The sequence below is a fragment of the Pseudonaja textilis genome, chromosome Z (assembly GCF_049901715.1).
Source record: "Pseudonaja textilis isolate UNSWEBS1 chromosome Z, rPseTex1.2, whole genome shotgun sequence".
Classification (NCBI taxonomy): domain Eukaryota; kingdom Metazoa; phylum Chordata; class Lepidosauria; order Squamata; family Elapidae; genus Pseudonaja; species Pseudonaja textilis.
Window position 1 is genome coordinate 132,779,600 of NC_142008.1, and position 25,193 is coordinate 132,804,792.

General features: G+C 39.2%; 1 protein-coding gene across 1 annotated transcript in view; it reads left to right on the forward strand.

Annotated features, from left to right (window-relative positions):
- Window positions 1-6,320: 6,320 nt before the first annotated feature.
- Window positions 6,321-25,193, forward strand: part of EPS8L1 (EPS8 signaling adaptor L1) — a 46,789-nt gene continuing 27,916 nt past the window's right edge. Inside the window, exons 1-8 of the mRNA XM_026712012.2 lie at window positions 6,321-6,571; window positions 12,504-12,556; window positions 15,354-15,397; window positions 19,482-19,540; window positions 21,815-21,976; window positions 22,122-22,271; window positions 23,193-23,275; window positions 25,030-25,130. Coding sequence (XP_026567797.1) covers window positions 12,540-12,556; window positions 15,354-15,397; window positions 19,482-19,540; window positions 21,815-21,976; window positions 22,122-22,271; window positions 23,193-23,275; window positions 25,030-25,130 — 616 coding nt within the window. The 5' untranslated portion in view covers window positions 6,321-6,571; window positions 12,504-12,539. The remainder of the gene's footprint in view (window positions 6,572-12,503; window positions 12,557-15,353; window positions 15,398-19,481; window positions 19,541-21,814; window positions 21,977-22,121; window positions 22,272-23,192; window positions 23,276-25,029; window positions 25,131-25,193) is intronic.

A 25,193-nucleotide genomic window follows, 5' to 3' on the forward strand; every position in this document is an offset into this window, starting at 1 on the left:
ATTGTTGTTGACCTCATGGTTATGATTGTCATCCTGTGTGTGATGGATGCAACAATGGATGGGACATAGTGGTAGCAGATTTCCAGTAGATATCTATGTTCTGATTGTATATTATTGTCACGGCATATTTCTTCAATTATTCAGTATTTCTCCCCCATCCACCTTCTGCTTCAATGCTTTCTATTTTTGTTCTGTGTGTGCTTTAGTTCTGTTCCTTTTACTTGTGGACACCACCTTCCCCATAGATAAGGGTCAGCTTGCTTGCTGGAGTGGTGTGTCTTTTATTATTGTTGTTTGACAGGGAGTGGACTTTTTCCGTATAGAAGGACTGCCTTGTTCTTGTTGACAGGGCTTACTATCCCTATTTCCCCTTGGCAGTCACTCTCCAGTATAACAAGAACACACTGTTAGGAAGTGCTCATGGCTGCCTGCGAAAAGAAAAGAGAAAAAAATAACAGAAAGTAATAAAGTTCCCCTTCCGCGACTTTTAATTGTTCGAGAGATTGAGACGTATTGAAAGGATGAAGTAATTGGTTTGTAGCAATTGGCTTGACTGGTTGTGGGATGTTAGTGTAACCTCAAGCGTCTGAGCCTGACTCCTCTTCCATAGAAAAGGAAGGCCTTTTCCCGCATTGGCCCATGGTCCAGAATTATATTCATTATCCATAGAGTTGATGTGTATTTCCTTTCTCCCAACTCTCTTCCTCTGCTCATTTACTGTTGGATGCCCTTGCTTTATGATGGGGGGAGGGCTCTTGGTCTAGGATGGTTATGTCTATGAATTAGTCACCATGCAAACTTTTGCCAGATTTTTGGAACTTTCAGTATAAAATTTGCAGAAGATTTAACTGCTTTCTAGTTTATTTGCAAGCTGCGAGCCCACAATCTTTGTCAGGAAATTTATTCCATTGTGAACTGTACAAATACACTCAGCTGTGAATGTGACTCATTCATAGAGGAAGTCTTGTATGTGAGGGGTGAAGGGATATTTGGATAAAATTTAAAAAACAACAACAACCCAGCAGCTGCAAATTTAAGCTGTATAAAATACAGCTAAAGGAATCTGGCTTGGGGGGAAAAATGCAGAGCAAATGTTTGCAAATGTGGGACTGGATGAAAATGAAAGCTGGTATGCTCTTATCTCCCAATAAGAGCATACCAGCCTGAACAATTGCATCCCTGCAAAAGTGTTCCAATGGAAAATTGCCTGACTCCTCATTGGAAGGGTCTGTTCCAGGTCTTCCTGGCCACCAATACAGCTGTGAAGTGTCAGGGTTTAGCTTTCTGGGTGCATGCTTTGCACTGTAAGAAAATGCCAACCCCAGACGAGGAAGTCGCTCAGCCTCAGTCATTTGGCTGCACCAAGGCAAAGACTGAAGCTTTGCCCAACAAGGGGAGCAAGTGCTAGCAACCTCTGCTTCCCCTCTCTCTGTGTAATCTTCGACCAAGACAACAGTTAGTGTCAAATCAACTCATCTCTACTTGTAATCGACAAGTGATAAAACAACTACATGGAAGCCCAGCAACAACTGCAAGAAAGAGCCTGCATTAGGAGAGGTTTTCTGCCTGCAATCTGGACCAGCGCTGCATTGCTCGTCTTCAGTTCCTTGTTGTATTTAGGGTTGCATGTCCCACCATTCAAATGGTTCAGCCTTTTATGTATTTGCCTTGCTGAAATGCCTTTTAATCAAAGTAGCTGTCCTCCTTCATCTTAAATGAAGGATGTTTTGGTTTATTAATTAATTACTTACAATTCACAATTTAAACAGCTGATGTGCTAGGTACTATATGGTCAATTGTTTGTGTTGTCCTCAAGGACCAAGGTGGGACTGTGAGAAACGGAAAAATAATCTATTGGACTACCAGAGTCCATAGGTCTCAGAAGGATAGCAGGCCCCCCCAAAAAGCTACATGAACCAAAGTTTTCAAAGTGTATCAGAACTATTTGTAATCCTGCTGAGTTGTTGCTGTAAAATTGCAAACTATGTAGTTTTGAAAAGCGCGAGAAATAAGGAAATGAAAGTAGCTGATGGATAGAGGTTTGAAATGTACATGGATATATGTGGAGACTGTCTGTCAGTAAGAAAGAACAAGGAAATAAATTGTGAAATGCGCGCAGAAAAGTATAAAAAGAATGTCTTGGGATGAAGTCAGGGCCACTGGCCTAGCTACTCCTTGCTGGATTCAGCTATGTCAGTGGACCTCATTGCAATGGGTTTTTGAGATAAGTTGTGTTACAATGGCTATTCATGTTTCAAATTGTTCATGAAATAAACCTCTAAATCTTGAAAGTAAGAATTATTGTTTGTGGTTTGTGTTCCTCTTTATTAAGGTATTTTTTACAACATGGCTTCCCCATTGACTTTGCTTGGCAGAAGGTTGCAAAAAGTGATCATGTGACCCAGGGGCAGTGCAGCCATCATAAATATGAGCCAGTTGCCAATCATCCGAATTTTGGTCGTGTAACCGTGGGGATGCTCCACTAGTTATGTGACATAGTCATAAGTCACTTTTTTCAGTGCCATGGTAAATTTGAAGGTTTGCTAAGTGAATTATATGTCAAGGACTAGCTGTATAAAATATATAGTTAATATATATATATATAAATAATAAACTTCCTTTATTTTTTATGATCTCGGGCTGCATTAGTAGCTATCCAGAGCTGCATGCAGCCTACAGGCTGCCAGTTGGACACACCTGATTTAGAGGCAAGGGATCCTGTTTAAGGTGGTAACTATCACAAAGGCAAACTTGGTTTTAGAGCAGATCTTTAAGTGTGGTTATTAAAACTGCAGAATAGCTAAAGTTTCGTAGGAGTGGGGATTACAATATTATTCTATGGGCCCTGGGTGACAGATACACCTAAAGGTGGGGGTAATTACGCGTTCAGTATTGACAAGTTTTGAAGCACTAGGTGAGTTTTCAGCAATACTTATTAAGTGAAAGAAATTTTAAATAAAGGTTTAAAGATTTTTTAAGTTTTTTTCCTTTTGAAATAAACAACAAAGGGTTGATCAGAACTTTGATTTTGAAAAAGAATGGATTAAAAGCCCAGATGGATTTAGAATAACATTTTGAAATTAATTATAAGAATTCTTCCTGTGAAAGAATGTTTTTGTTTTGAATTCTGTTTTTAAAAAATAAATAAAAAGAGACCCTAAAGAATAGAAACTAAGGGGGAACCAGAAGGAACTAAATATTATAGTTAAAAGAACACCTCAGTTTGACGTACTCATGCAGAATGAAGCAAAATATTTTAATATTTGATTATTGAAGGATATTTTTGAACAATGGACTCAGAAGTCAATTTTAAAAGTGCCTTTATAAGATTGAGACTAATCTGAAAGTGGATTAAAAATGACAACTTCAAGCAAAATAAGGAAAAAAATACTATTCTGAATACTCTGAATACCAAAGAAAGCAGCTGATGTTTTAATAATTAAAATGAATCTTGTAGGAGAAGAACTGGCAGAGTCAAGAAAAGGAATTAAAAGAGGCATTAGTTTAAAATCATTACATAATCGCAAGCTAAATACAACTCTCACACCCTCCCCGAATGCCGTTGACCCTTATCTACGTTTAACCAAGTGCTGACTTTTATTTGAGATGATTCCTGTGAATAGGCTTTTAGCAACATCATTTAATCATTAAACTTTCAAATTGAATGATTTGAATGTGGACCTGATTTTTTGTGCCTAACAGATACAAACCAAGAGAGTGACCTAGACAATTTTCCTCTATTAGATTTGCAAAAGAGGCGTGTTAAAACTTTGAAGAGTGTTATGAGGGGAAAAAACGAAAGAAAGTTTTAGGACTTTTGGAAAGAGTAAAGTTCAAGATCATTAAAATGAAGCAACATAAAATTGGTTTATTTGATTAAGGTTGAAATAGATAGCATTGTTATCTCTGGTAACCCTTAATGAACTTTTGCTGATCAGAACTGAAATGATGAAGCTTTAAGAATTATAGATAAGTGATGGAATATTGGAAGAAATTTTATTTTGGGAAGTGATTAAGCTACTAAAATTGTTTACCCAGTAGCTGAGGGGAAGTCATTTCTTTTACTATATTCTTATCCCGCCCCCCTCCATTTTTCTTTTCTGTGCTTTCTATTTTTTATTCATTTTTTTAATTTGTATTTTTCTCTTTTAAACTGTCATTTTTAATAAAATTACTGTGAAAAAAGGAAAGTTAGAAGAAGCCTGCTTTTAGTAGAGACTTTATTTGCATGCCAAAAACTCCAGATGTAATCTTTGCTTCTCCGTGATTAGAAATGTGCCAAGAGGTTATATGAAGAGCCATCTGCCAGCAGAGAAGGTAATAGAGGCCTGGAGGGATAAGCAGTCTGACTTGCTTCGTTGGCCTCGGTGTCTAATAATAGACTAACCTGGAAATAGCTGCATTATGAATAAACAGAGTGGGAACTGTGCCTCTTTTATTATAAAAATATGTTGTGTTTGTATTCATACCTAAAACTAAATGCATGAACACACCCTTGTGCTAAGATGCCAAATGGCTAATCTTCTGTTACAGGATGAAAATGAGCAGTTCTCCTGCAGCTGAGTGCTTTAGCGCTTTCCTTGCTGGATCTTTTCCTTCATTTTATTTAGTATGATGATTGTTCTACTTTTCCACCCCGGAGCTGTACACAATGTACATTTCAGAGACCCTGGTTCAAGCATGCCAGTGCTCTTATCTGCTTAGCTGCAGGGCTGGATCTCCTACCTCAAATCGTTCTTTGGCCTAGGGATAAATGGCTATCAGTAGATTACTTTTTCCAATCCACAGCAAAGGAATTGATCACCTTGGAATACTGCATCCAGTTTTGGTTGCCATGATGTAAGAAAGATGTCCACACTCTAGAAAGAGGGCAGAGAAGAGCAACAAAGATGGTTAGGGGACTGGAGGCTAAAACAAAAAACGGTAGCTGGAATTGGGTATGTCTAGCTTAATAAAAAGAAGGACTGGGGTGATACGATAGCCGTGTTCCAATATCTCAGGGGTTGCCACAAAGAAGAAGGAGTCAAGCTATTCTCCTGATCACCTGAGGGCAGGACAAGAAGCAATGGGTGGAAACTAATCAAGGAGAGAACCAACCTAGAACTAAGGAATTTCTTGGCAGAACAATTAATCAGTGGAACAACTTGCCTCCAGAAGTTGTGGCTGCTCTAACACTGGAGGTTTTTAAGCAGAGATTGGACAACCATTTGTCTGAAATGTTATAGGGTTTCCTGCCTGAGCATGGGGCTCGACTAGAAGACCTCAAAGGTCCCTTCCAAGTTATTCTGTTATCATTTCGATTCTTCAGCTACCTCCTCCTCCCCATCCCCAGGTAATAATGGCTTTTTGGTATTCCTTAGAACCCCATGATCATAAGACACAAAGGTCACCTCACCGTTTCTCACAATAACTTGCTTGTGTGGCACCAGTGTCTATTGCATGTTATAAAAGAAGGCAGAAGGGTCATTAAAAATCTCATCAACACGATCTTTTTTTTTCAAATATACTACCCTTTTTATTATTTTGAAGGAAGCTATAAAAGTACTTTTGTGGGAACAAGGACTGTAGACTATTCAGTATAACGAAAAATTTCAATGGCAGCCTGATAGAAGAAAACAATACCCGCAGTTCCAAAGAAGGCCTAACTTTTTGTGCGGCCTAAGTGGGGAAAGCTAACTTATCTCTGCTGGATACGTCACTTCTTCTTTATCACAAAGGGAGAAGCTAAAAGGTCTATTCTTTTGTCCTTCATTAGTCACCCCATGATCTAGTAAAAAGTAGGGGACTCTGGATTTGGAGTAATATCCTCCTGTTTTATAAAATGATTCCATTAAAAAATCCACCACATATCATGACCACATTTTCAGGTGTGTTGTGATGTGTAGAAGGCTGACATGAAACAATGGAAACTAAGCAAGGAGAGAAGCAACCTGGAATTAAGGAGAGACTCCCTAACAGTGAGAACAATTAACCAGGGGAATGGCTTGTCTTCAGAAGTTGTGGGTGCTTCATCACTGCAGGTTTCTAAGAAGAGACTGGACAGCCACTTGTCTGAACGGCCTCCTGCTTGCACAGGGGGTTGGACTAGAAGACCTCAAAGGTCCCTTACAGCTCTATTCTGATTTAAGACAAATAGTTGGAGTACAGCCACAGCTTTCCAATATGCAGGCACACATGTATTTATATATATTTATATATAACAGAATCTCTACTTGTGAGATTGGCAGATCACTGCAGCATCTACTTCCAAGTGGTATGCTAATCCATGTAGGAAATTTGCCATTTAGAAGAGGCCCTCCCCTTCCTGCAGTTTAAGTTGTATTGCAAGTGTTTATACACCAGAGAGAGTGCAAAGTAATTCACCTCAGCAACTAAGGTGCTACTAGCTGCCCAGGTATGCAAAGGGGTGTGGCACAGTTGGGAGGTTTGCCTGTGAAAGGACCAGTAAGTATCTCAAGTCATACAAGTAGCTCATAATTTCTACGTGCCAGTCAGATGTTGCTAGCTTTGTGGCCCCAGGAGAAATGATAGCAGCAGAAGCCAAGAGCTGAGAGGACTGCAGTTTTGCCCAGTAAGTAAAATTCCAGTAATATTGGGAATGTCCAAGATATAATCTTTGGGATAGGTCTGATGGGTATGACCAAAAGGACCTCTTTGTGAATCTCTCATACTGAAGTGAGATTTGGAGAACAGAGTGAGGTGGTTAGGAACTTCACCATTACGGTATTTCCAAGGACTTTGATAGTATTTTTTCTCAGTACTGAAATTGGGAATAACAGAACAGCAGTTTGGGAATCTAGGCTTTGAACTGAGATCAAGGCAATTTTCCTTCACTCCATGCTTCCAAGTGGTTGAAGTGAAGATTGGAGCACATCGCCTATCTTTCTGGGGGGCATCAGGTTTGAGGAAAACTGATCTAGGTCATCAACATTTCAACAGAAGTGGACATCACTTCAGAAGCCAAGAGTAGCACTTAATATATTTAGCAGGATTGTGAGCCATAATGGAGACACTAATGATACCCCCAAAAGGGTGGGATAGACAGGCAGGAGGAAGGCTGAGGCCATATAGAACCATAGAATCAGAGGCTGGAAGGACCTTAGAGGTCTTCTAAAGCAATTTCTTGCTCAAGGCAGGAATCAGGCAACCATATCATAAATATATCAGCCAGGATGTCCCTTTCTCCCTGAGTTTTTTGGGGAAAGGCAGTCTTCTTTTTCAAAAAAAAAATAATGAGGTTTTCGAGATGTTCTCTGCCGCAAAATTGTGGGAACAGTGCTAGCAATTATAGTTAGCAATTATAGCTAGAAGTGTTACTGAAAAAGAATATTTGTAGCTCATGGTTGAAATGAGGCATCCTTGGTGCTCTCTGAGTTTGGTTTTTTTTTTTTTTTTTGCAGATGTTTCATTACCCAAAGTAGGTAACATCTTTTGGATAATGAAACATCTGCAAGGAAACAGACAAGCTAAGAGAGCACCAAGGACCCCTCAGGTAAAAGAGGTTCTGTATTCACTGTTTGCCTGTTCCACATTGAAGGATCGCACTCTCTGCGAAGGGCACCTGAATCATAGAAACTTAATCAAAAGCTGAGTGTGAAGTTGGGCAACCAGGAACTCAAAGAATGGTTGAAATAAAGTGTGAAATAAAGTTGCAGGCTGCCAATGCAGATAATTCATTATGTAAGGTGGGGACTGAGCGGGTCGGGAGCTCCTAATGGCTTGGCTTGAAAGTTATAATTTTATATAAAGTTATAATTCAGTCACAATCACATTACAGGGTAGAGAATTTCTTCTCTCTGCCCTTTTGAACAGATTATTTCTAAAAGCCTGGAACTGGAGCTGAACCCTCCACAAAAACCAACAATTTGCACTTAGACAAATGACAGATCCTTTAAACTCAGAAAGTGTATGTGTGGCACTGTGCGTTTGAACAAGAAGCGGAAAAAGTGGTCCTGATAAAGGGGCACATTTGGAGTCCGCACATTGTGTACTGCTTTGTTTGCCAAAAGGTAGGATGTCCATTTTAAAAATTAGAAATGAGGCTAAGAGCCAAGATTTGGGAGTAGCACCAAAATGCGTACTGTAGTCTTAAATTCTCTGAAGGAAGATGCAGATAGCCCTTGACTTACAACCACAATTGAGCCCAACATTTTGTTAAATACATTTTGCCCCATTTTACAACTTTTTTTCTCGCAGTTTTTAAATGAGTCATTGTAGTTGTTAAGTGTGTAACCTACTTGTTAACCAAGCCCAGCTTTACTTGTCAGATGGTCACAAAAAGTGAACACAAGATTTCAGGGCCATCATAAATATGAACCAAGTGCCAAGAATCTGCATTTTGACAACATGACTATGAGGATGCTACAACAGTCATAAGTATGAAAAAGTCTGAAAAAACTGAAGAAGTCACTTCTTCAGTGCAGTTCTAACTTTGAATAGACATAAAAGAATGGTTGTAAGTTGAGGACTAACGGTAGTAGGAATTAAAACTAAATCTGGAAAGCAAAATTATAGTAAATGATTTCAGGAAAGTCCATGCTACATGGTCAAAGGCGTTTTGTTATTTTTGTGGTTTCATTGCAACCATTCTAGGATTGGGCGCTTGTTCAAAATGAAGAATAGGTTTTGAGCATAATATCCAGATTTCCTAGTAAAGAATCAATATCTAGCCATGGTTTAGTAGTGATTCAAGCTGCCTTTGGTCAAAGGATTACCTGTCTATGTTTTTTAATACCTTACATGCCAACAGCAGATACACCATCTGTGACATTGGAAATAAGGGTAGTCCTTGTTTTATGACCACAATTGAGCCCAACATTTCTGTTGCTAAGTGAAACATTTGTTCGATGAATCTTGCCCCATTTTATGACCTTTCTTGCCACACTAGTTAAGTGAATCACTATGCAGTTGTTAAGTTAGTGACATGGTTGTTAAATGAATCTTGCTTTCCCATTGCCTTTGGAAAGTCCCAAAAGGTGATCATATGACCACAAGGCACTGCAACCGTCCTAAGTATGACTCAGTTTCCAAGTGTTTGAATTTTGATCGCGTGACCATGGGAAGGCAGCAAGGGCCATAAGTGTGAAAAACGGTCATAATTCACCTTTTTCAGTGCCATTGTAACTTTGAACAGTCACTTAATGAACTGTTGTAAGTCAAGGACTACCTGTACAGCACAGCCACCTATGAACATTTGTCCCTAAGGCTGTCAATACAGGAAAGATGGTTAGCTGTTCTTTAAAATCCATCTCATTTGGATAACTAGCAGAAGAAAGGGGAGATGGTTAAGCAGTGGTCCTTCTCCACCTGAACCTTAAACCCAAAATATCATTTAAATGAAAAATCAACATTTCCCATCACTTCTATACTGATAATATTTGCTAGATCCATGTGGACAAATCCATGGCTGGATCTTCTATGTAGATCTTGCAAAGAATTGACGATCCAGCTCCCTCCCCGCTGCTCTTTCCTTGCCACAAGAAAAGAGTATTTTAAGCCTTTGCCTTCAAGCTTTTAACCCAAAACACCTTGTGCAAATTTCTCTTCCCCGAAAGAACATTTGTGATATAAAACCAGGGAGTGGTGGCATTGGTCAACTGTTGAAAGTGGCAAACCCACCTTTAATAAACAAAGTTGTCACCTGGTGTCATGAAGAGGTGTGGAAATGTGCAAGATTCTCAGGAAGCAGCAGTGCTAAGTTATTTTCCTTTCTTCAACAGGCAGGCACTCAAAAGTACACACCCTTCCGAAAAACACTCAGCACGCTGTTTTCTTATTTGCAGTGCTTTGTGTACATACATATGGGATTTTTTTATAGTTTTCTTTATAAAAGATAATGAAAACAAAGATAAAAGGGAAATGGGGAAGGGGGAAGTGGGGGAAAAGATAAGTATGGAGTGGGGAGGGAAAAAACAATTAATTTCCAACTTTTTCAGCACAGTAAAATAAAAATGATAAAATATAGCCTCAACTTTTACTTACCTAATCAAACCTTGTTTTTTAACAATTTTTTAAATGGCGATAGCACTTAGAATTTATATACCGCTTCACGGTGCTTTGCACCCCTCTCTAAGTGGTTTACAGAGTCAGCATATTGCCCCCAACAATCTGGGTCCTCATTTTATCTACCTCAGAACGATGGAAGGCTGAGTCAACCTGGAGCCGGTGAGAATTGAACTGCCAAACTGCCAGCAGTTGGCAGTCAGCAAAAGTAGCCTGCAATACTTATTCTAACCAGTGCACCACTAAGGTTAAGTGGTGGCTAGCTGTTAGTATGCTCACGGCTTATTGGTAAATGGCACCATTAAAGACACAATTGCAATGGTCTACTCAGTAGTCTCGCTGCATCACCCTACTGACACCTTTGCAGGCTTCCTCACTAGGAAATAGATAATATGTGTATACAGCAAGCTGACTGCTTTTATTAGCTTCTCCCCCAAAAGACAAGATGGGTTGATCTAATAAACTAACAGTGGGTGCAATGGGAAACAGACCTTAGCCACACACCTTCCGGATACCCTGATGTGGATTAAAATCCTCAGGTAATTTATGCACTGAGAAGTTATACTAGTAAACATTTCCTTAATGGATGGACTTCATTTTGCATTAAATCTTTGTACAATTTGTTTGTTTTGGCTGCCTGATTATATGAACTCTACCAACTCTGGCTTCTACACCACAATTTACAGTTTTGCATGTTGGTGCAAAACATGAGATTTTGAAATCATGTTTTATAGTTTTGCATTGTTGATGCAAACCCAGCCAAATCTGGTTTCTAAATTATAGCTTTTTAACTGGTGTAGAACTAGGCTGCTATGGTTTATTCAATTAATTTACAATTAAACAAATAGTAGTTTAGTGTGATTTGTAAACTGAATCATTGGCTGTTTTTCATTCAGTACTGTTATTGTTAGTTAAGGCACTACTTCCCAATCTTGACAACTTTAAGATGTCTAGACTTCAATTCCCAGAATTCTCCAATGTGCTGCTGGATTCTGGGAATTGAAGTCCACACATGCTGCCTGAAGGATTCTGGGAATTGAGGTCCACACAAGCTGGCTGAAAAATTCTGGGAATTGAAGTCCATATTTTAAACTTGCTGGGGTTGAGAAACACATGTTTAATGTGTGGCATTTTCAAAATGGATGATCTTTAAATGTATTGGACTCCGGCTATCATTTTTCATGCGAATTGCATACTCAGAAGATTTAAGTCACAAAAGGGTGCTCTAATGGATTCCAGTAGTGAGGAATTATCTCTTAATAGAATACAGTTACTTTACTCTGGGGACAAACAAAAGGTTATTTCAAGTAATTTTTTTTCTGTGTTTCCTAGGCAACAGTAATTTTGGGCCAGGCCCCACATTGGCAGTACAGCTAAATAAACTGCTAATTTAAACCATTGGGTGTGTTTCATTATGTTTTTGAGAACAACAAACAACCTATTAGCTGGGTTTGTACAAATTCAACCATGAATCATTGTTTATAAAGTGCAATTCTGCAGTCAAATGCATCAAGTTGAAGCCAAGCAAATTAAGTTATGGATTGGTCTGTTGTGTAAACTGAGGCTTCATTTGATCAAAGCTGGCCAAAACCAAGATCAGAATTTCAATCGTTGTGTAATGTCGAGCCAGGTACAATTTCTCAACCTAACCTGCCATCCAGGATTGTGGTGAAATTAAAAGAAAGCCACGTAGGGCACCCCCAGTCTTTCGAAGCATAAAATATCAGGTATAAATGTAACTGAAGACATGTAACTAGCCCATAAATCAATACAAATGATCAGTTAATGAAGAAATTAAAGAATGTGTAAACAAACAATATATCTTTCTGGTACTGGCATTTCCTGTTTTCCCCAGGCTGGGCACCTGAAACCAGGATTTTCCAGGGATAAAATCTCTTGGATTTAAATGTAGCTCCTCAGATGTGAGCGATTTATTTATGTTTTATTTATCCCACCTTTATTATTTTTACAAATGACTCAAGGAGATGAACGTATTTAACCTACACCTTCCTTCTCCTATTTTCCACACAACAACAACTCTGCAAGGTGAGCTGGGCTGAGAGAAAGGGACTGCTCCACAGTCACCCAGCTGGCTTTCCTGGCTAAGGTGGGACTTGAACTCAGTCTCCCCCTTTCTTTTCTGGTGCTTTAACCGCTAGATCAAGCTATGATGCAAAGTGCTTCACCAAATCCTGCAATTCTCAGACTGAATTTTTCAAGAATATTACTTAAGCAACTTCAGATGAGATGAAATGGACTGGGAAGATAAAAACCGGAAACACAGCATTGGGCAGAAAATGATCCCCTCAAATAAAAAAACCTATAGAATTTCTGTTTAGAACTTTTGGCACTGTAATTAGAGTTGGGTTTTATTTTGAATTTTGACACCATAATGTTCTTGCAGTGGGAGATCAGGTCTTGGCTGCTGTTCTTTTTGCTGTGGGAAAAAAGCCACCTGTTCTTGGAGTGACTGCTGATTTTTCTTCTCTTTCTTTGAAAAGGTTGTGGTGTGAATTTCAGATAAAGTTGCTGACATCATGAATGACATAGGAAGGTAAGTGTGTGAGAAAAATATTCTATATTTTAACACCTGCCTGATTAAAGAGATAAGTGATGAAATTTTTGGGACCAACTCTACCCAAATGTTAGACCAAGTATTGTCCAAGGTATTGTGTGAGAATCTGATTCTGTATCTGATTCCTTCTGGTTGCTTCTGCTGGTGACATCTATGAAAACTAGCCTTGGTTTCCAGTATCACAAAAAACTCAGTGTACTCTATTCCTCAGAAGAAGTGTGATAAAACACTTTTGTGTAGTAAATATTTAGGATCCTGGGGGGTGGGGAGGAACTCCTAAATGCAATCTGGAAAATGATTGCACATCAGGATAGATAAGGGAATTGTTTATATCAGGGGTCTCCAATCTTGGCAACTTTTAAGACTTATGGACTTCAACTCCCAAAATTCCTCAATCAGCCACGCTGACTGAGGAATTCTGAAAATTGCAGTCCACAAGTCATAAAGTTGCCAGGGTTGGAGACCCCTGGTTTATAGCACAGACTTTCCCCAATTAATCCAATTTTCAAAGTTGGCATGCTAATAACATTCAACCAGAAACTAACTATATTGGCTATAGCATTGCCTTTTTAGTGGTTCAGAGCAGCTATGATGAAATGAAATGAACCCAGTACTTCATCAGCAGCGTTATTGTTCCTGGAGTCCAAGGGACTTCAAACTTGGCAAATTTAAGACTTACGCACTTCAACTCTCAGAATTCCTCAGCCAGCCATGCTGATTGGGGAATTCTGGAAGTTGAACTCCACAATTCTTGCCAAGTTTGGCAACCCCTTGCTATAGTCAGATACAATAGCTATCAGTATGTTGGTGAAGATTCTCAGTCATCCAGGTGAAGCATCCAGGTACCGTCATCCATAAGCGCACCAACGTGCCTACCGTCCCTGTCCTATTGTTTCTTTTATTTTTTTATTTTTCTTATATGTATCCATGTATTCATAACTATGTTTTTGCTTATACCTATTATCTTGTAAGCAATTGACAAAAATAAAAAAAATAAAAAAATAATAAAGTGGTCTAAAAGTTGACTTATGGCAATTGGAGGTTGTTGGGTTTTTTTGGTTTAAATGTTTTTGCCTGCTTATCTAGGTACTTAAGAAAAAGACTGAAGAAGTTATTTGAATAAGCAGAGAAATGTTTCAAACCAAAAAAAAAAAAAGAAAAGAAGTCCAGTTGCCACGACTCAACCTCTAGACAATAGCTATCAGCCTTCCCAGGTAGTTTATACAGAAAATATGTCCAGGTGAACTAATTCTACTTTTTTGTAAGGCTACATTAGCAGAATTTTGCAAGTCTGAAAGCACAAATCTCTCACCATTTTTTTAACCACATTTAAGTTAAGGATATATTTTTTTTCTTCTTTTTCGATCCATTATGCAGCCAAGGGTTATGTCATCTCTCCCCTCCCTTTATTTATGTAGTTTTTCAGGTGACAACTGATGTTTTTAGAAAGCTTTGAAAGGCATGATTCAGCCAAGATCTGATTAAATTAAGGAACATGGCTAATAAATTTTAATGTTTCCTTCTTCAACTTGCTGATCTCTAGGTATATTGGGTTATAAATCTCAACATCCCCAGCTAACAGGGTGCTTGGGATTTATAGGAACTGCAGCGCTGTATACCAACTCTGTAGAAGATTTATTAAAGACCTTTTCCCCAGACCCTGAACAGGTCTTCCCAGGTGCTCACCTTTCTAAGGCGATACAAAGCTGTAGGAGACCTCTGAAAAACCCAAAAGAACTTTCCTTTCTAGAAATTTAAGCAACTCTGGCAACCCTCATTTCTATTGAGATGTTAGCAGGATTGAAAACAATCCCTGTAATCTTCATTAGCATCTTCATTGCTCCTTGGTTTGTCACTGCCATTTCCTGTCCAACTTACTGCAGGCAAAGCTATAGATCATCATAATAAATACCTAAGGAATGGCCACTAACTCAGGTCAAGGTATGCTAAGAATCAATATAGTATTCTGCTCTCATTCCAGTAGCCTTTGGCAAGTCTAGGGGCACAACTACAGTAGCATTATTCCTTCCTCCTTTCTGCCTTGACAAATGAGTGTATGTCATTGGGACTATTATTCAAATACAAGTCTGACATTAAGGCTTAAGGGCTACTGGTTGTGATAAAAATCATCCAGATGGAAGGGTGTAACCTTGCTTGGGGGCCCAATGAGGATTAAACAACATGTTATTGTTTTAATGTCTTTTTAATTGTCTTAGAATTTAAGAATAGTAAGCTACCTAGAGTCACTTGCTTGAGATGGGTGGCTATAGAAATTGAATGAGTAAGTAAGTCAATAAAATCAAGTAGCATTAATTATAACATTGTTTTTGGAATATATTGTGGATTTTGTTGAAATAGCCTAGCAATATAACAGTATATTACTGAAGTGTTATATTACTGAAGGGTTATATTACTGAGGTATATTACTTATATTATAATGCAAAGTACTTTATATAGCTTTAATCTCTAAGCAGTTTACAGTGTCAGCATATTGCTCCTAATAATCTCGGTCCTCATTTTACCAGCTTTGGAAAGGAAGGCTGAAACAACCTTGAGCCTGTCAGGATTGAACTGCTGGCTATGGGCAGAATTAGCATGCAATACTGCATTCTAACCACTGCACAACCAGGGCTTCTGCAAAGATACTGCAAAGAACAGAGCTAATAAGCCTCTGTGATTCTCAGGGAGCCTGGAAGCCAAGCAAAGTTTGAGAAGGCAGGGAATTTAGGCTGGAGAAACTAGGGTTGCCATCTGATTTGTCTGTTTTCTCTCCCAGTTTATTTGGTGATGTTCACAAGCCCAGTGCCAGAACCATCTATGGTGAGTATGAAACCATGGGAATATAACCAAGGGAATGCCTTTGTTTTGGGATGATTGTTGGACTGAAAGTTATTCCATCTTGCAGCTTTTCCATCCTTAACAACTCACAATTCTCTAGTCTTATCAACCACAGTGCCCATCTCCTGCTACAATGCTTTATGCCTGCAATCCCTTTTCTGGTTCCCAATACCTTGTCTTACATATACCAGTAACTACCAATTCTGAGATGCAGAAATCCAGATGATGGCTAGAAGGCAGCAAAGATTTCTGCAGCCAAAACTGAATAGGTCTAATCTAACATTCCTTTCTCTCCTTGTGGTCTTCAAGTTTTCGGTTTAATTTATTATTATTATATAGATAACAATGTGGAATCACGACTGCCAGTGTTTTAACTAGTGTGGAGGCCCACATACATATCAAGTTCTCCCCAAGAACCTAGGCTATCATAATATATGTGTGGATCCAGGCAATGTGGCCTTTTGTAATTGTCAGATGAAAAAGTTGTCAATGCACAGCTTTCTTAAGCGCCATCCAAGATTTTTTGCTATGACATCCATAACCTTTGAACTATGGCACTCGTTTACACCATAATCTTTCAGCTTTGATTTTGATACTTTGTGAAATTCTCCATTCGTCATCATCATCATCATCATCATCATCATCATCATGCCCCAGTAAGACCCTACCTTGAAGTGGTTGTAGGGCTCATGTGCTCTGAGGAAGATGAAAGCTATGCCAGAAATTCAACCATACTGGAAAGGTCTCATTAGAGGAGTCAGACAAAGAGTCTCTCTCCCATTAAAAAAATATGATGAGAGTATATTTCAGAAAGGCAAACCGGCTCGGATGTCACCCGGAATAATAAGGTCCACGCTAGATGTGGGAGTTCCTGGATATCTGGTGAAAAATAGGCCACAGGACTCAGGATTGTTGACTGAGCAACCAGGACCAGCAGCTACAGAGTTACTAGAAGAAAAGGTGTTTTGCCTGTCACAAATATACAGAGATTGAAAACAAAGAAATAAAGATATGTTATTACAGATCAAGTGAAACAAGACGAGCATATTTGAAATGAATGCACCAGTTCTAGAAAGAATGACATCCAGAATCAGAAATAACAGAACAGAGTAATAATGGTGGTGGTGGTAAGACCATAAAGTAAAGAAAGTAATGGAAAACAAAGAAGCTAAATTGCTCTGGGACTTTAGAATTCAAACAGACATGGATCTGCCACAAAGCATACCTACTTAACATACCATATTTAACAATACTTGATAAAAAATAGTCTGCGTAGTGGACATGGCAGTACCTGAAATCAGCAGAAGAGAAGAGAAAGAACTGGAGAAGATAAAATACAAAGACCTGCCAATAGAAGCTGAACAACTGTAGCAAAAGAAAACAAAGGTAGCACCAATAATAATAGGTGCCTTGGATGCAATCCCGAAACAATGGAAGCATCACTTGAACACTATTGGCATTGGCCATTTCACCATCAGTCAATTGCAAAGGGCAACTTTATTTGGAGTAACTTACATCCTGTGATGATACTTCTAACACCATCAGACATCCACATCTGCCTATCCTTGCAGACAAAAATGACATCCAACGTGAACATCTGACATGTTTGGTTGCAACTAAATACAATCCTATGATTATTTAATATTATTAAAAACAACATCCATCAAACCTAGGTCATTGGGAAGGGCTTGATAGGTGGATTAAAATGCCAAAATCCAGTCTAAACATGTGGCTGACTGTACAACCAGACATGATAATATTATTATTATATGCTCCAATAACTTCTTTTATTTATGTTTAAATTTATTCCTCCTCTTTCCTTTGCTCTGTTATACACTCTGATTCATTAAGAAAAACCTGGTAATTGTCTGAAAAGTACTATTAAATGCAAATCAGTTTCTCAGCTGTACAGTGTTTAATTAGTATTTTTTTCAGTATACATCTACATGTTATGAAATTCAAGGAATGTTCTTTCAACTGGTGCATATTTTTTAACCATGCATATTACATTATCCTGTATTATATACTATTATAACATTATATTGATTTGGGATTTTATAGCACTTCCAATCCTAGTTGATAGAGGTGCTGAATAACATTTATAAATAAACGAAACACTTGTCTTTGAGGGATAATTCTGTGGATGATGTTACAGATAGCCTTTGACTTACAATGGGTCACTTAACAATGATTTGTTATGACTGACCTCCCAGGGAAATTGTGGGGAGATAATTATGGGAATTATTCCCTAGAAGAATTATGACGGGGGTCCAAAGTTTTGACAGCTGCATCCCCCTGTTGCAACTGGTATTTATTTCTAGGTTTTGGCAAAACCAGCCCCTAGCAAACCATCGGCATAGCAAACCATTGGCTTGTTTAATGACTGTGGCACTGTCTTAATGACCTCCATATAATACATTGTAAAATCAAATCAGACATGTGAGTGACCTGTTTTACAACCGGCGTGACTTATCACTGTGATGGGCAAGCTCCATTAACCATTTAAAATTGAGGATGACCTATATAACATTCTGAAATGTTAATTCTGCTGAATAGGAATGAATATGTCTGTTATATATTAGCCAAACTTTCTGAACCTGTGGGCAGATCTGAACTTTTATGAGCAAAAGCACCTGGGATTCTCATAAAGTTATAAAACCTTATTTACTAGTTGGCAAGTTGATGACACTGTTCTACCATCTCTTCTGGTTTCCGTGATCACAATCCCTTTTCAGTTTTTCTTACTGTTTTTGGTGGGGCCATTTCTGTACAAAGGACTAAGTGATATAAACCACAGTATTTTAAAAATAATATCTGTTTGGACCTACATAAGGCCCATTTGTTTATTTTTAATTAAGAGTCCAAAATGTAACATAAGAAAAGAAGAGTGTGCAAGATTCACACCTGGAGGGAATTTTACTGGGGTTTTAGACTACAGGTAGTCCCCGACTTACAACAGTTCAGTTAGTGACCTTTTGAGGTTACAATGGCACTGAAAAAAGTGAGTTATGACCATTTTTCACACTTATGGCCATTGCAGCATCCCCATAGTCCTGTGATTTACATTCAGATGCTTGACAACTGATTCAAATTTATGACGGTTGCAATGTCCTGGGGAATCTTGTGATCGTTTTTTGCAACCTTCTGACAAGCAAAATCAATGGGGAAATGCAGGGATTCACTTAACAAAGACAGCAAGAAAAGTCATAAAATGGGGCAAAACTCACTTAATAAATTTCTCACTTAGCAACATACATTTTGGGCTCAATTGCAGTTGTAAGTTGAGGACTACCGGTAGTTGTACTGTACGTGTCTACAAACATGATTTTACGCTGCAATACGCATTATGTATTGATTTTGATGTCTTCTATACATGTTAGGCTATAATTTCCATCAAGCCCAGCAATTATGGTTATATCTGGGAAGCGCTAAATCAACTGAAGTTGCCTGGGGCTCACAAACCAGTGGTTTTTGGAAGATGTTATAGTAACGTGGTGTGCACATGACCCTAAACTATAATAAGTGGACATATGATGAGCCAAATAGGAAGAAGCTACATTATAGCTTCAGGGTCTATGTAAACAAGCCATTGTTTCTGTTCATGCATATTTCTCTTCTGCTTGTCAAACACTTAACCAACTAATTCAGATCCCTCCAGCCCTCTTGAAGATTAAGGGACAATATTTTTTGGAAATACACAGTTCCATTGTTCTGTGCATCCCCTCTTTTCAAAAGAACCCTGCCTGGAGTGAAAGGGTAGATGTGGGCCGCCCTTCCATTCACTCAGCCTGCTTCTTGCTGCTCCAGGTTGGACTGTCAGCATTTCCAGAGGGTGACCTTCCTTATCCAAATAGAAAGAGTTTACTCATCTATTTGGATAAGGAAGGTCAACTTCAGTGCTCTTTAAAATGTTCATATCCTCATTAAAATGAGACAAAGATGAAACTAACATTTTTATGTTCCTTTTGTGTCTCAAGCCAGCATTTCAGTTGCGTCCTCCTATATATATATTTTTGAAAAATAAGATTTTTTGAAAAATAAGATTTTTAAAAAATTCTTTCTGCAGAACAGAGGAAGAAGTATTCCAACTTCATTGTGGCAGATGTCTCTCAGTATGCTGTCAATGTAAGTCTTTTTTGTTGTTATTTTGGCATTTAGGTTGTGTTAAAGTATGGCCAAGACAGAACTGGGACTCGGAAGCTTCAGGAATTAAAAGTATGGGAGGTCATTTGTAGAGGGCTGTTTCTTGGTTAATATACCTTTGCTAGAATTTCTCCGGAATATTTTTTATGTGTATTGAGATGTCCAGGTAATATCCAATAAGAAATTAATCAGGGCTAGTTTATTATTTCCCCTTTATTTGCTACTATTTTTAAAAAAATCCTCAGTTGCTTATTTTATATTCCACCTATTCATCTCCCTCATAAGAAGTCCTTTTCCTCTGGAAGAATAGGAATAAAAAATAATGTCAGGTTTTAACCCTACTAATTTACTACAGATCCGTAAAGGTAAGGTTTTGGTTTTTTTTTTTTTAAAAAAGGATGGGTACCATATTACGTGAAACAGAGGAATCCCAAGAATAAAATGAGGTCTGTATTCAGTGCCCCCCCTAATCTTTTGGACACCAGGGACCGGTTCCTTGTGGGGAAGTTTTCCCAGGGACCAGAGGGGGCGTGGTTTCGAGTGCTGCCTGCATCCCGCGGATGGAGCTTTGCTTGTTTTCATGGCCCAGTTTCTGGCATATCATGGACTGGTGCCGATCATTGGGAACCCCTGCCATACATGCTATAATACAATAACTTGCGTAGCAGCATTCTGATCAGCTATAGATTCCAAGCAGTCTTCAAGTGCAGTCCCATATAGGATGCATTGTAGTCATCTAAACAAGAGATGACTAAAGCATGTGTGTCTTCTGGTCAAGATGAATCTGTACAAACTCTCCTGGCTACCATTGCTTTCTGTAATACGAGGAGTTCCTGCAAATTATACCCGAGTTCCACTTAAGTAGATGCAACCTTATAATAAACTTAAGTAGGAAAATCCTTGGAAGAGAAATGTCCTTGAATCTACAATCTCCTAGCCTTTGCTAGGGTTGAACTTGACCTGTTCCTCCCATCCGGACTCTAACAGACTCTATGCACTGGGACAAGATCTTTTTGGTACCCCCTGTTTTTACCTGAGAGTTGTGATATACAACTGGAAATCATCCCCATATTAATGACACATGGCCCCACATCACTGGATGGTCTTGATCAACAACCTCACATAGATGTTGAATACAAGTAGCAAGAGAGTCAAGTTTTGAAGAACACTGCAAAGTCTCAGGGTCTCAGCCTCAGTCCCTCCTGATAGTACCTGGAACCCACTCTGCAGAAAGGAGAACTGATGTAGTACAATACCCCTCAACCCCCCAAAATCAATCAGAAATCAAGTGGAACCAGGAAAATCATATCATCCCTAACCTGGTTCAATAAAAGTTCACTTACAAACATGATCATTGTCATGTCAATGGATATCTCTTCCTGAAACCAATGAAAATGATCCAAATAATTCATTTCCTCTATACAGCCCTCTGGAATTACAGCTCACCAACTTTTGTACAATTTTCCCCAGAAAAAAAAAAGAGATCAATTGATAATTATCTAATGCTGCTGAGTCCAAGGATGAGGAGGGGATGTACTACTGCTCCTTCAAGGTATGTGGGATCACCCACTCATCAAAAATGAATTTACTATTGCTTGGACTCAGAGATTACTTACTCCTCTCTATATTGAAACTAGACCTGGAAGCCTGATGCTTTCTTCCCTTTATGTCAATATAAAATCTCAGCCAAAGGCTAAATTGATGAATAAACACAGCAGAACACAACACAACAGAACCATAACCATAACATGTTGTTGGAGGAAAGGGAAGAAAAATAAAAGGAAGAAGAAAATGATCCAAGCAAAAACTTATTGTTCCTGGAAGATCTGAATAAACTTTTCCCAGGTCTAAAATAAAATACTGCTGGGGTCAGATATGCAGGAGCACATTAGAAGTCGGATTAATTATGGTGATGCCATTCAGCCAGCATCTACTAAAGTTGTTTGTGCTTCAATCTTCAACATGTAGATTGGAGAACATGGGATCATGATATTGGTCCCCAATACTATAAACTGGCTAGATTTCAGAGTAAAAAGGATGCATTAAAGTGTTTCCAATAGCTGCTACATTTGCACTTCCATGTGCACCTTCTGGAGATAGAACCCAAAGCACTTTACAGCACTATTACCTACATCTTGGTCTTAGTAAGATGATGGGGTTTCTTGGACCATATGGAAAGTGATGAAATAGATGAGTAGTAGCATTAGTGGCAAATAATGGATCTGTTTGTGTCTCTCTCATGTCTATATACTCCAGCACCTGGTGACCTTCACCATTGGAGAAGAGGACGATTTGACATCTGTGGAGGATGCTATCAGGAAACTGTCCCTCATGGATAAGCAAGGGAAGATCTGGGTTCAAGAGATGCTGCTCCAGGTCAACGGGTCGGCTATCAAGCTCCTTGACATAAACTCAAAGGTGCAGAAAGTTACCCAGAGCAGCAATGCTGGGGGATAATGAAGATTTGGGGGAGAAATGGGTGTCACCTGTGTCCCAATTCCTCTTCTTTGGAAAGAATCCATATTAGATGGATGTCCTTGACTGACTTTCTCTCCCCTGATAGGAGGAACTGGAGAATTATGCATTGGCAACAGTGGCTTATTGTGAGGCTGTCTGCCCTGAGTCCCGTTCCCAATCCCTGCTTCTACTCATGTGCCAGGAAACTACTCAGCTCAGACCGGATATCCATTTCTTTCAGTGTGATCAAATTAGGGTAAAATAATTCATTTTATTTATTTCTTTTATTTTATTTAGTTTAGTTTATCAAGCATGTATGAGAAAACAAGTATAAGTATGGACATAACATATAAACATATAAGTATAAACAGTTATAAGTATGTACATAATAATTGAGTACAAATAAATGGGAACAGTAGGACAGGGATGGTAGGCACACCGGTGAGCTTATGCACACCCCCTTACAAAACCTCTTAGGAATGGAGTGAGGTCCACAGTAGAGAGTTTAAGGTTAAAGTTTTGGGGGTTTGAGGATGTAACAATAGAGTCAGGTAGTGAGTTCCAGGCGTTGACCACTCTGTTGCTGAAGTCGTATTTTCTGCAATTGAGTTTGGACCAGTTTACTTTGAGTATCTATTGTTTGCCCTTGTGTTATGGTGGTTGAAGTTGAAGTAGTGATTGACAGGTAGGACATTGTAGTAGACAATTTTGTGTACTAAGCTTGGGTAAGACCGTAGGTGGCGTAATTCTAAGAACCTATCGATCCACAAAAATGTTTAGAGAATGATCCTATGTAATTACTCAATTCTACTAACCACATAAAATTTACTTGACACGGGGATGGCAATTATTCAGTGGCTGGGGGCTGAAATTAACATTTTTAAGGAAAGATAAAGTTCATAGACAGTGGGGCCGTGCCATGCAGAAGAAGAAGCTTTTTTGATGAGAAGCGAAACGTCTTCAAAGAAAAACAAGGAAGTCCAGTTGCCTCTTGAAAAAGCATCTTTGGGACGACCGTGACCCAAATGACTGAGAATCTCCATAGAAATTTACTCCTGATGTTTGACCACGGTGTTTTTAAGGGTCTGACAGTAATATCTGATCTACAACATGGGGATTTGGGACAAAGGAAGAGTTCTCAACACATCTTTGATCTGGTTTCTCCTCTACTTGGCAGGCGGAATGGATCCAGCAAGACATCACCAGTGCCTTGCTGGATTTCAACACAGGAGGAAATACCCAACGGATGGAAGCCCTGAGGTAAATGCACAGCCTAAGACCCATGGCTGTGATGGGACAGCTTCAAACGACCATAAGCGACTTTAGTCAGGAACAACAAGTCAAGTCTTAGAGTTAACAAAGACAGGGGTGAGGAACTATGTCCCCTTTATTACCTGAAAACTTCAACTCCCAGAATTCCTAAGCCAGTATGGCTGCCTCAGGAATTCTAGGAGTTGAAGGCCACAGGTCATAAAGGGGCCATAGTTCCTCATCCCTGATCTAAGACACTACTGCCAGAAAAGTTGATTCCCAGCAGAGCTGTGTGGTGGGCGAAGGTCCACACCTTCTTCCTTACCAGCTGCTTTTCTGCTTTTCTAGATTTCTCTCTGCAATCACATCACCTCTGCAAGTTCATTTCCCCTTCAAAACCATATCCACCATACAACTTGGACTGAGAGAGAGTAGGATTGTCTAACTATAGGTAGTTCTCCACTTACAATCATAACTGGAACTAGAATTTCCATTGCTCAGCAAGGCAGGCATTAAGTGGGCCATGCCCAACTTTATGCCACAATTGTTAAGCAAATCACTGCAGTTTTTAAGCGAATCATCCAGTCCTTAAGCGAATCTGGCTTTTCCAATTGACTTTACTTGTGAAGGTCACAGGTGGTGAGCTAGGGCATTGTCAAGGCACGCTACCTGCCACCACCTGAATTTTGATCATGTGATCTTGGAGGTGTGGTAATGGTTGTAAATGCAAGGATTGGTCATAAAGTCATTTCTGACTGGCAGGCTGCTATAGAATATATAGACCTACTTTGATTTGAGGAGGAGAAAAATAACTTCCTGGGATTATAGGAGGGAAGGTAGAAACTAATCAAGGAGAGAAGCAACCTAGAACTAAGGAGAAATTTGCCCGAGAGAACCAGTGGAATGGCTTGTCTTCAGAAGCTGTGGATGCTCCAACACTAGAGGTTTTTAAGAAGCGATTGGACGACCATGGTATATAGGGCTTTCTGCTGGATCAGGAGGCTGGCCTAGAAGACCCTTCAAGATCCCTTCCAACTCTATTATTCTGTTAATCGGTGATCAATGGGTCATGGGTTGTCTAGATATCTGTTATAGATTCTTATGATGCTGACTGTGGTGTGGAATGTTATATAAATCAGAAGCCAACATGCCTCCCTGGGTTGAATATAACCCCAGAAGTGCTTTTGAGCATTCCCTCCTCCAAACAATGTCTTCGTTTCCCATTGTTTTTACCAGGAAGAGCTTGAATCTCACATACAATGCAATACATACAACACAAAATCCCCACCCTCAAGCTCTAGAGCAAGTGTCTCCAAACTTGGCGACTTTAAGGCAGGCGGATTTCAACTCCCAGAATCCCCTAGCCAACATGCTTTAAGATATGTGGACTTCAAGTTCCAAAATTCTCCAGCCAGCATAGCTTTAAGGCTTGTGGACTTCAGCTCCCAGAATTCCCCAGCCAGCTATGAATGAGATTCAACTATGGGAGCTGAAGCCCACAAATCTTATAGTTGCCAACTTTGAAGATCCAAGTTTGGAGCAAAAAATATCCCATCCCTACTTACATAGTCTTAGCAATGTTGCAATGTTGTCCCACTCATTATGTCCCTAAGGTCCCTTCAATATGTTTGCTTCTCAGCCCATAAAATATTGCCCATCCCCAGCTTGGAAGTTATACAGTGTAAGATGGAAAGGAGGTTGCATTATCCACTGGATATCCGTCTTTCTCTTTGGATCTCAGACTCTATGTTTCTTGTTTACAGAGCTACCCAAAACATGCTTGATAATCAGGAGGTCTTCTCTCAGCCTCCTATGCAGGTTCCTTCTAGGACAAAGATTGTTGCACCAGGGCCAAGAGAAGATGGTAAGGACCTTAGACTAAGCCCCACAAGCTTTTATGGAGGAGGACATTTGGAGAAGAATCATA